The sequence below is a fragment of the Drosophila willistoni genome, chromosome 3R (genome assembly GCF_018902025.1).
Source record: "Drosophila willistoni isolate 14030-0811.24 chromosome 3R, UCI_dwil_1.1, whole genome shotgun sequence".
NCBI lineage: Eukaryota > Metazoa > Arthropoda > Insecta > Diptera > Drosophilidae > Drosophila > Drosophila willistoni.
In genome coordinates this window covers 7,649,873-7,662,719 of record NC_061086.1, presented here as the reverse complement: position 1 = coordinate 7,662,719, position 12,847 = coordinate 7,649,873, and the positions used below count along the sequence as shown (strand labels likewise).

The 12,847-nt window shown below is 38.0% G+C and overlaps 1 protein-coding gene across 1 annotated transcript in view; it reads right to left on the bottom strand.

Moving 5' to 3' along the window:
- LOC26529200 overlaps nucleotides 1-10,414 on the bottom strand; it is a 52,786-nt gene extending 42,372 nt beyond the window's left edge. The window contains exon 1 of the mRNA XM_015176962.3: nucleotides 10,021-10,414. Within this exon, the coding sequence (XP_015032448.1) occupies nucleotides 10,021-10,135 (115 nt within the window). The 5' untranslated portion in view covers nucleotides 10,136-10,414. The remainder of the gene's footprint in view (nucleotides 1-10,020) is intronic.
- Between the last annotated feature and the right edge of the window lie 2,433 nt (nucleotides 10,415-12,847).

Genomic DNA, 12,847 nt, shown 5'->3' with positions numbered 1-12,847 from the left:
GTCTCCAGTTGCCTAGAGTACACATCAATTACACCTTCCACATACACATACACAAACACACACACACACACACAAAAAGCAGGAAGACGCAAAGCAAAGTAAAGAAAACGAAGCAGAAAGCAAACAAAGCAATGAAACCAAACTCTGCCAAGGCTGGGGGCCAAGTCAATAGCCAGGCAGGCAGCTGAGGCTCCACAACAAAAGAAAAGTGGATGCCAGAAAAAAACCTCCGAAATTGAGGTTGAAGCAACAACAAGAAAATGAAAGCTGCTAAGCAGCTTCCCTGCCGAAACAGCAGAGCAAATATCTAATACACAAAAATAAGTGTGTTGGAAAATTTATTTCATCAATTTAGAAGTAAATTGTTTGGAGAATACAACATTGGACCAGGAAGTGTGGGGGTTGAGGGTGAAAAAGACTATAAACAGCTTAACCCACAACAAATCATAATGAATGAAGAGGTAGATACATTTTTCTATCGATCGATAATGCTTTAATCCTCTTCGCTTCCATTTATGTGTGGTACCAAAAATGTCAACTTAAGTATTCTGAACTGCATATTACGCATACGCAGCATGGGCAGCACACATAATGTCAGACAGATAGACACACAGATCCACAGTCGAGTCAGAGAGTTCAGTTCAGGCCAGCTTACCCGCAGAGCTTTTGCCAGATAAACGCATTCAGTCCTCCATTCTCCATTCCAATGCCTCCTAACAACACCTCCGCCATGAAGTGCAGCCACAAGAGTTGTATACCAACGACTCATGGCGTCGACTACATGTGTAAATTACGAGTTTCACTATACAACATGCTAGTAAGCGGCGTGTGGGAGGATGGTAGAATAAAGGCAACTACAGCACATATATACATGCTCTCAGAAACCCCGGGTAAAAGTGTACGTAAAAATGCATGATATATGGTAAATGTTTTGTGGCATTTTTGGCTTAGTTCTGCAGCTCGGTTACCAAAAGCTCAAGCTGACTTTGTCCTGCCCCTAAGCTGCCCTCTATATCTAACAGTTGAAGCTGCTGGGGCAGTATCTGTATCTGTATCTGTGGTTGCTGCTACTGCTCACTCCATGTGTATATTTTTCAGCTCCTTTTTCTACTTGTGCAGCCCAAGCATAATGCATACAAATTGTGGCATTTTGTGTGCGTTTCGTGTGAGCATTGAACATGACATTTAACTGGCGATTGTCATTGATAACACCATAAAAAATGTTGGACTTGAACAGAAAACAGGAAGCAGCGCTAATCAGGTGAAACCACAAGAGCGTTCAGGTAACGAAACGATCCTGGTTCCTAAAACCTAAAAAATTGAATTATCTTTTGAATGGAGAACCGGCAGACAATTTAAAAATTACCCGCTTGGAAAATTCAATCAGCAAGCGGACAACCCACAAAAAAGAAGCTCAACAAAAAAGGCCTGTAGTCTCCCTATTTCTCTCTCTCACTTTCGCTTTGTCTCGCTCCCATACTTTTTGTGTGGGGTTGGCAAGTAAATAAATAAAAATAAAACGGCCCAACAAAAAATTTTCAGGCAGCTTCTTTAAAAGGCAAACAGAAATGCTTAAGATGCTTAGTTTTATTTTTCGTATTTATTTTTTTTTTGTGTGTGTGAAGAATAAGATGGAAAGAATTTACACAAAGGTTTTAAGGAATTTCGTTACTCCTTATATATATATATATATATATATACTTATATTGACGCCGCCTTTAAGCTGCTCAACTGAAGCGCGTAACGGCAATTTGTGCGTGAAGCTTGCTGCTTCCTCCCTCTCATCATGGTCTTATTCGAACCCCATCCAAACGGACTAAATCACTTGACCAACCAAAGAAACAACAGGCTGGAAAAACTTAGGTAAACAGTTTTTCTCTTTCTATTAAAGTACATTAAAGCACATTGCATGTTGGCAAATTGTTAGTGTATATCCACCTAACCTTGGCAAGGACAAGACCGTGATTCCTTGTATTTTGTTTTTTTTTTTTTGGGAATGAAAATCACATAGAGTTTGCTTTTAAGCGCCCTTAATCCTGCTTATATCCGGGAACAGCAACAGAAACAAAACTCAAGTACGTGAGAGCAGACTGAGATAGAAACCAAAACAACAACAGTTTCATTATGCATCTTGCAAAACAGAGTCTGAGTGGATTGTGTATCTAAAAGGTATATAATTTAATGTGTGTATGTGTGTGTGGGTGTGTGTGTCAATGTGTTTGGTTTAGGTGTGAGTGCGGTACGTTTCCTGCTTACAATTATTGCTTCATTTTTCAATCTGAAGTATCAACATTTTCACATGAGCGACACAAACGCAAATTCATTATACACAAAACGTGATACCTCAGCACCCAGTCGCAGTCCCCGTCAGAGTAATGGCTTTGTCTGTAAGTAGCTTGTGATTGAATTGAGCCAACTCAAGCCCCAATCTCCCAATCTCCCATCTTATATATGTGTATGCTTGTATATACGCATACAATCTGCAACTCTCTCCATTTCCTTTACTTCCACAAGGTAAATGAAAAATGAAATCAAAGCATTTAAAGCGCGACATGCGCTGACAATGTAAGCAATGCTAACCAAAACCAACCAACGTACCAACGTTTCTACCCTTTTTTGTTACCCTCTTTGCTATTGCTCTTTGTCGCTGCCATTGGATTAGCGCCTGATCCTTGTTATTTATGTGTATTTGCCACCCACAACTCACACACACACACACTCCAACACGGTGTGTCGCAAAATCAGGACCATAAAAAATGCGGAGGCAAATAGAGAGTTGCTAGGATACTCCATTCACTCACACACGCTCACAATAAAACCTTTTCAATTATTTCTGTTAACGTTTGCTTGCTTGCTTTTTGGTTTCACTGCTCGGTAAAGGTGTTTACTTTGCTTGGAAAAACTAAAATTCTGTGGGTTTGTGCGCGGACAGGACGATAAAAAAAAAGGTAAAACAATATTCATAGAGTTTATATAAAAGAAAAAAAAACTTTGGCTAACAAAATTGCATTTAGTTCAAATCTACAGCTCGAGCTAAGACTCTCTAAATTCTGTTTTCAATTTATTCATTTTGGCTTCAACTATGCAAGTTTGCAACAGGAAGTGATTAGAATTCCTTTAAATCGAACACAATTTGAGTGAATAATATCTGTGGGATTTCACATTTCCAATAGAAATTAATATGTTTATATATTCACAAAAGTTTACATTAAAAACTATGCCAACAAACTTTGACTAAATGACAGACCAATCAATTAGGTCACATTTCTATGGCAATTGTCGACATTGTCGTTGTCGTTCAATTAATCTCGCCCTCTCACATCAAATATCATTTTGAGTTTATATTGACAGAGTGGAGAATTGCTTTTAGCGCCCTAAAAGCAATTCGTTGTAACTATATTGGACAAGCGGAATAGTTTCGTGTGCCATTAAATGTCTTGCGTAAACAATTTTAATTTCTGTATGTCCATGGCAAGTTTTGCATTTATAATTTACAGTGGATGGCAGGAAAGGAGGGAATTAAATAAAGGGAGGGACAATGAAAAACACAATTCAGCCATTCGATAAGAGACGACAAACGATGGCGCATGCCTTGAGCCACACAGCCGCATTAGTACATACATACATACATAGTTGGTAGTTAGTAGTTGAAACTGGTGGCAAATTATGGTAATACATACAGGAGGCATACAGAAGGAAGCGACGACGAGGGCTTGCCAGAGGCACTAGCACACGCCATGGCATGGCATGTCAGTAGCAGGCAGTCAAATAGACAGACAGACAGACAGACAGAGAGAACGAGATATAGAATGAGCGTCTAGCCATGTTGGTTGCATGTCTGGGGCAATGCAAGTGACAGTTTATGGTATGCAGGTGTATGGCATGCATTTTATTTGCTTTCGATTAGGGCAAACAAGTAACCCCTCGGGGGACTTAGTCTGAACCCCAGAGCCGTCGCTCTTGTTGTCTCTAGGCTGGTCTTGTTTGTTGGCCATGTTTATGGCGACTAATTTCGTGTTAAGAAATTTGCAAATGGCACAAAGCTCGTTTGTGTGTCCTTTTGTTGGCTTTTTCTATTGCTGCCTTCCTGTTTTGCCGTGTTGATTAATGTCCAATTGAAGTCGCCATTAGTCATGCTTGACGCACTTTCACCCCAACTATTCCATCTACAGCCGCTTATCGAAGGGGGCCCGAAGGCTGTCAATGGCAGCTGTTATCGTTTTACATACATATGCCCCATGAACTTGAATTTTAAATGCCCAAAAAACCGCAAAATAACATGTCTGTGTGGCCATTAAATGTCAGTTGCAAGCAATCAGAAAAGCGAAAAAACAGAAAAAAAAAAATCGTTTATATATTAACCCCTTGTGAAATGGACTGCCAAGCTCATAACTGTCAAAACTGACATAGGCACAGGAGAAACTGTCATGTCATAAATTTTATATACACAATTTATTTGTGTGTGTATGTTGGAATTGCACGTTGTTTTAACTTAAATTTTAGTTTGAACTAGCAGAATTTTTGTAAAATACAATTTAATAACCGAAAAAGATAAAGCTAGCAGCTAAGCGGGCCTATGGCGATCAACGACGTCTCTGTGATATAGTTTTATCACTAACCATAGAACACATAGATGGGACAAACTCATGATTTTTTGATTGCAAACGCTAGCCTAGTCATGGAACCCCAGAGAACTTCGGGAAAACCCGAACGCTCTCACTCTCAATGAGAGCGTAAAATGGGGAGAGGGCAAAGCAGCTACGAAAAAATTTCAGTCTAGCACAGACTACCGAACGACGAAGGCAGGCCTACGTCGCTTGTGATTTCGTTCTGTCTATGTATGTGTACATTTGTCTGTACATGCTCAGGCTTCGTAGTGTGTGTGTGACGTGAAGTTGTACAACATCGCATTTCAATAGCTCGCTCGACCAAAATTTTTCATTTTCGACAAAACAGCGGCAATGCGAATAGGATATGCCCCTGTCGAAAGAATATCAAGAAATATTGGCATCAGCTACGTATGTATCCCGGTGGCTGTGCCGATAGAGTGTTTGCTTGGCAATAGGAATGTCGCTTGTTCGAATCCCAACTCGATTATCGTTAACGAAGTTTTTTTTTGTCGTTTTTTTTTTTAGTTTTATTTTTTATTTTGTTCCTTTTTGATTTTTTTTTTTATTTATTTTCATTTTGTTTTTTTTTCCTTTTGTTTAGTTTTATTTTTTTATTTTTATATAAATAAAAAAAATAGACAAAAAAAAACTTCGTTAACGATAATCGAGTTGGGATTCGAACAAGCGACATTCCTATTGCCAAGCAAACACTCTATCGGCACAGCCACCGGGATACATACGTAGCTGATGCCAATATTTCTTGATATTCTTTCGACAGGGGCATATCCTATTCGCATTGCCGCTGTTTTGTCGAAAATGAAAAATTTTGGTCGAGCGAGCTATTGAAATGCGATGTTGTACAACTTCACGTCACACACACACTACGAAGCCTGAGCATGTACAGACAAATGTACACATACATAGACAGAACGAAATCACAAGCGACGTAGGCCTGCCTTCGTCGTTCGGTAGTCTGTGCTAGACTGAAATTTTTTCGTAGCTGCTTTGCCCTCTCCCCATTTTACGCTCTCATTGAGAGTGAGAGCGTTCGGGTTTTCCCGAAGTTCTCTGGGGTTCCATGACTAGGCTAGCGTTTGCAATCAAAAAATCATGAGTTTGTCCCATCTATGTGTTCTATGGTTAGTGGTTTTATGATATGTTGTGCTCTTTCAGTGTTTGTACAACTAAATCGAAGATGGCATAATGCCCCATATATTGCAATTCGTTACTTCAACTCAACTCGCCTGGCTAAATCAACAAGCTGAAGCCGTTGATTCTCTATACATTTGCATTGCTTGATGATATTGTCACGTTCCATAAGCTACGCTGCGTATGCGCAATATGGCAAAAATTGAGGACAACGCCAAATAAACATAATTTTTGTTTTATTTTGCTGCTACTACGTAGACAACATCAACAATCAAGCTAAAAGCCACACGTTCAGGTAGAGTTTCGCCAACCATGTGTCGGTGTATATGTCTGTGGATATGTATGTGTGTGTGTGTGTGTGTACACATGTGTGCCGCATATGTAACATTGTTTGCCTGGCCAGATTAAAAATTATGCTTTGTTTGCCAACTGTCAGCACAAAAAAGAACAACGACAACAAGAGCAACAAAAGCGACAGCATAAAAAGTTTTGTGTTTATTTTTTTGTATTTTTTTTTGGTTTTGTTCTGGTTGGCCCACAATGACAATGACAACAGGCCGAACAAAACCAAAAAAAAAAGAAAGCTTTTCGGTGGCTCGTTCTTACCTTGTGCCGAAAATGTGTCTCTCAGTCACTCTATACACACCTCTCTGCTACCCTCCCACGCATCATAATCATCATTTTTTTTCCTTCTGCTTTTGTTTTTTTTTCACTTTTCGTAGCAATCAGCATTTTTTCTTTATTTCTCTTGTTCCGTTTTGCAAAACTTGAAGTTTATTTTGTAAACATGCCACTAAAAGTTTTCCACTTTGCTCTAAAATACTCAAACCGAATGCCAACACCAGTGACGAGCTGTCCCCACCCGCTGGCCTCTGCATGGTCCCTGCCCATCAACTACCTACCCTCAGCATGGCACAAGTTATTTTTTTTTTAGTTAATTTAAAAAGTTTTTTCTTCCTATTTTTTTGTATATATATATACATGTATTTTTTTTTTTTTTTTGTTGATTTGCAGCAGTCAGAAAATTGGTAAACGATTCGTCGAAATGTTACTACAACATTTTGTAGTTGCCGTTGTGGTTGAATCTATGCTTATAAGTACGGGTGTGTGTGTGTATGTGTGTGTGTTTGTATATGTGGCCATGGGAAAACTGACATTTGGTTCGCCTTTCTATTTTGTCAAGGAATTGCTTTTACAGTTTTTGGTTGGTTTACTTTGCTTTTGGCTGATGCTACTGCTGCTGCCGCTGCTCCAAAAATGTTTCTTTTATTTATATGCTGTCACAAAAATTGAATTAGAAATCGGCATGTTGTGACAGCTGGCTCCCTTCTCTCTCTCGATCTCTCTCTTTCTCGCACTTTATTTTGGTATCACTCAGCATGTATATGTCCTTGTTGAAATTGATGAAGCTTCGCCCTAATGGTACAATGGTTTTAATGAAATAGATATAAACAAGCCATTTTTTTTTCAAAAGCTTTTTACATATATCATTTATACTTATAACGTAAAGAAACCGATATTTAATCAAACAACAAAGGTAAAGATGTTGCTAAAACAAATATTGCCTACATTTGAGGGCTAGCTAACATAGTTTACTTTAAAAAAGTATAAATCATGATCTGGAAATTATCTAATATTTGTAATGTTTTTCTCTCATATAACTGTTTAAACTGACTTTAAATACTGCTTATACATATACACCAAGAAGTTAAATTTCTTCAAGAACTTTTCAAGAGAATTTTAAAATCTATTGCCTACTATTTGGGGCAACCGCACATTTGTATATAGCTTAATGCTTTTTAAGGAGTAGTCAAATACAGCTAAAGCAAACAATGAGTGTTTCAATATTCTCATCAGAAAAACGTTTTATGTATGTATATTGAAGCGTATTCTAGCATATCCTATAACTGCAATAACAATGCAAGAGGAACAATGGCACAGTGCACGTTTTGCAAGCTTTAATTAGATTTTATTTTAGAGTCAGGAGCAGAGACAGAGGCAGACGGCAGAGGGCAGACAACGGAGCAAGCACGCAGTACCATAGCAAAGGCCTGTTGACAACCAAGTTCTGTGTGCTCTGTCTGCCACTCACGCTCGCTCTCTCTACTTTTTTTGCGTCTCTTCACTCCTTGCTCTATCTCTTTCCACTTCTGTATGTGGCAGGGCAAAAATTTTTGCGCTTTTTGCGTGAAAAATGATGGGAAATAATTTGCCAACGGCAACATCAACAGCGACAACGACAACAACGGCAACGGCAACGATGGCAATGCCAAACGACGATGACGAGAACTTTAAGCAAAGTGTAAGTGGGTCGTCGACGTGGACGTGCGTTTGACGTGGCCATTTCGCGTACCTTCCCACGCTGTGTTAGTCGCTTGGTTTGATGCCAATGTTTACTCTTTTGCCGCTTCACGTCGTTGTTGTTGTCGTCGTTGCCTTTCTTGGTCCTTACGCCCTGTTCTCTATCTCTTTCTCTCTCTCCTTATTTCTGTATGCGAGTGTGTATTTAGGTGAAATTTATTTTACTAATTATTATGTAAGCGGCCACTCGCTCTCGGTGAAGTGTTGGGTAATGAAATTAAAGCGTTTCTAAAGTGTCCCAAGCCGCTGCCTTCAACTAATTTTTTGTTATTTATTAGAGGTGGGCGGGAAGGTGTTTCTTTTTATAGGAGTTATCATTGAAAAGAGATTCCTATATATAAAGATATATAGTTGTTCGTTTTATATAACGTTTAACTCAATTTTATTTACAGTAGCTATATTTTCCTTTTTTTGACATTAAATTCCCCAGATCCTGTGGGGAGGTAAAAATATATATATGTATATATATATTTTTTTTTTTACATGCAACTACAGCAACAGAAACAAAAACACCAAAAACAACAGCATACGGTCACATATTTTTTTATAGCTCTCTGGGGATAATCAGCAACAAAAGCTAATGTAAAGTCCAACACACAGACACATAAAAATGAGAATTTATGCATTTTTCCTTTTTTTTTTGTTTCTTTCCTTTTTTTGTGTTGTGTGTTGTCCAACCATCAAGCCAGGAAAAGTAGCCTCCTACTATGGGGACTGGTTGTACCAGTGAAAGAGAGATGTATGTATGAGATGTGTTGGCCAGGGGATTGACGGGGTCAGAGGGGGTAACTGTAGCCAAATGACGCAGGTGACGTTTTTGTGGATTTGTGGCTATTACAACAGCAACAACAACAGCACAAGCGCAAGTAAAGCAACAAATAACCGAGCGTCCAACGCACATGTCGCAAGAGGACAAAAAAAAGTTCATAATGAAGTTGTAAAAATTTTGATAATTTGAAGTACTTTTTTTCTTTGTTGTTGCTTTTGTCGTTTTAATTTTGACCAATTTTACCTTGAATGTTTATGCAAAAATAAAACTTTGTTAGCAATTTCGAAAAGTTTCATAGATGGAGAAAATGAGAAGCTGAGGAATGTTGACTGAAGGCCAAAAACACACACACATACACACGCACACACAAAAAATGTGCAACAAAAATGTTGAAATTGTTGCTCTTGTTGCTAGCGGAATGAAGCGTTGTTAATGGAATTATTTAAAATGAAAGAATCAAAACATATTTGAATGCCTTTAGTTAAGAACTTGAAAATAGTTAAAATATCGCTTACATCAGCATAAAAATTCTTTCAAGCGGAATTTTTAATCACAACGGTTAAACTTTTCTTCACTGTATACACAAAGTTACAAATGAGCAATTAAAAATGCATAACTTTGCCTTGCATAATTAAATTAAATGTTTGTTCTTGTTGGTTGGTTGTTGCTGTTATCTTTATCAGAAATAACAGTCCCATTCACACACACACACACGTTCACACATACAAAGACAATGTACAAGTCCAATCTTATTAATTGTGTGGATATACCCTACAAATTTTTTACGGCTAGGTATATTTATTGTGTCTAGCTATAATTTTTCAGGATACTACAATACGATAAGTTATGTCTTTATCCCAAAAAGAATAAAAAGGTTTTGATAGATACATACATATATCAAAGCCATTAAATGCAGGGTACATGGAAATTGCTACTTCAGAAAACGCTTTCGGTTAAGTAAATAAAATATTTTATATACATATACATACATAACGTAAAATTTCTGAGTGAATAAACTGGATGCCCCAATCCAGCATTAATAAATAAATATAACAATATAAAAAAGAAAATTATATATGGAATGCGAAAGAGTTTTCAGTTTATAATATTTTATTTATTCGATTCACTTACCAGGCTTGAAACCATCACTATGCTCATGGGTTTGAATCAATTGCCATTGGTTCAGGCTGATGATCAGGCAAAGGATCAGCCAAATGGAGCGAATGCTGCCAGCTTTGAGCTGCATGCTGGAATTCAGGTAGAGAGAGAGAGTTTTGCTGTGGACGTTCTCTTTCTCTTCTGTTGTTTTCAATGTTAGTTGTGGTTGTATTTAAGCCCAGTTAACGTGACATGGGCATTAAAAATGCAAATAAATTTACTTGGGCAAACATCATCATTTTTTTAAGGACATATACACACACACACATACGAACAAACAAAAAACGCACTTTATTTCTGCTTATTCGTTGCCCTTTCTTGTTTTTTACTCTCTCTCTCTCTCTCTCTCTCTCTCTGTTTTTTTCGGGGTTTTTGTTACTGTTTTTTACTTAATTAAAAACTTTTTTCGCTGCACATAAATTCATTTTAATATTTACAAACATTTTCCGCCGCTGCTGCTGTTGCTGTTTCTTTATGCCGTTGCCCGTCCAAAAGGCATAACCGTTAAGATGAATTTTTAATAGAATTTGACGGGGAGGCTCGACAAAAGCACACACACATACAGACTTAGGCATATGTATATGTACATATATGTATATGTGCCTTTATTTATAAATATTTAAACTGAAACGCGCACGTGTTGCTCATTCCGGTTTTTGCTGTTTTCCTTTAGCATACGAAAAAAAATGTTATCCGAATCCAAAATCCTTTTAGCCAGTCTTTCTTATGGTGCTGCAATTTGAATAAAAAAGAAAAGAGATTGCTGTGGTTAGTTTAATTAAAAGTTGCATTAGAATAAAACAATACGCATAGTAGACACAATCTCATTAATATCTAAATGACAAGAGCATGCCAGAGCTATGCCAATCAATATTGATAGATTAGCCAAACTTATACACACCCACACAAACGTGTAGCCAAATGGCAGCTACGCAAATGAATAGCCAAAGTTTTATGCCGTGTATTAAATGGGAGCACGTGTTATCCCTTGACATAAGCAATCGAAATGTCAATACAAACTGACCTCCTACCGAATCGCTTCCCTCATACTCATCATCACCATCATCATCGTCGTCAATCCCTTTTGCTAACTAACGATAATTGACAAAAGAGTCATGAGCAACTTTGACTTGAAAGTTTTTCGCCACGTTTTTGTTTAACACGCAGTCGAACAAGCTGACTAACTTGTACTTGTATGACAGCTCCAAGGACCCCAAATGCTAGCAACACCCATGGCCTATACCAAGACCAGGACCAGAAACAGGTAATGCCACCAAGCACACACACACACACACACACGCAGTCAGACTGTCTTGGCTCAAAGTTGTTTCTTGACTAAGTTTGCATTGGGTAATTAAGAGCTGTGCAAGTGTTTATTGAGAGATTGTCGACAGTATGAAAGAAAGAGCCAGTAAAAGAATGAAAGAGATGGAAAATCAAGTTTGGCTAAGTAGTTACTGCTCTTACTGCTGCTGCTGTTTCTAGGGACAGCATCAAGACAAACTTGTAGCCAAGCCGCAAGTGCCATGAGGTTAAGCAAAAAGGGGAGAGTAACAAGTGAAGCGATTAGCAGCTGCTTTTAAATTGTGCAACTAAGAGAATATTGTTGGTCTGGTCTACACAAACCAAGTAAGTAGATAACTACATATATGAAAATGTGTTTTTACGAATTCGGGCTCGAGAAATAAAATTTGCCTTAATTACGTTTCAAGAATAAGATTTATTTGTGTAAAACTTAACAGAATCCTGAGTCATCGATCAGATCGCTGTCGTAGTTAGTTACATATGTAGGTAGCACATTGTGATAAATCTAAATGATACATCTGCAGTTGGGATGAGTTGGTAAACAGTTAGGAAAATTTGACTTAAATGCTTCCTAGACTTTATGTAGTCATCAAATTTGTCATTAAACCTACACAGAAATTCAAATTGATTTAATGAAACCGATTGGTTTGTTGTTGAACTTTTAACTTGAATTTTCACAAGGGACACACACTAGTGCCTAGTCAGTGAACCCATTGCAAATGCATGTTAAATAGTCAACAAATGGCACATTAGACATTGCAAATGTCGACACAAATAACAGAAACAGCTAGAAAAAACACAGCAGAAAAAAGAACCCAGTCAATTATGCCAACAATATGCACACATTTCAAAAACCCGAATGGCAACAAAAACGACAACGATATTCATAAAACTATTGCACTCAGACAGCACTGTTTAACAACAACAACAACAAGGGAAGTGGTGGGTAGGGTAACCCAGCAAAACGAAACAAAATGAAATAAAATGGTTAAAAAAAAGGAAAAAACGGGAATGCGGGTAGGAGTCGCTGTCGAGTCTAGAAATGGAGTGGGTTGTAGAGTCAGTGTAAAGTTGGTTGATAGTTTTTGTTGTGTGAATAGTGCAGGCAAATGAACTACCTTCCCCACTTCATCCACAACTGCAACCAAATGGCTCCTGCTCTACCTCAACATCAGCCTTCGAATGCCTTTTGGCGTTTAGCGCATAAATTGAGCACAGCAATTTCATTTAAATGTGCACAATAAACTTAGTTCATGACCCCCCAAAGCTATAATGTTTTCTTTTTTGCTCTCGTTCTCTTTCTTTCCCTCTCTCTCTCTCTCTCTCTCTCTTTCTTTCTGTCTCTGGCCTGTCTGTTCATCGTCTAAATTGTAAATCACATTAAATTTGCGAGCAACATGCATAATGTAAAAAAAAAAGAAACAAAGCCAAAAAAGTACTGAATAAGGCAAAAGGTAAAGTTGCTTAGAGAGTTGACAACCCTAGCACTTGCCGG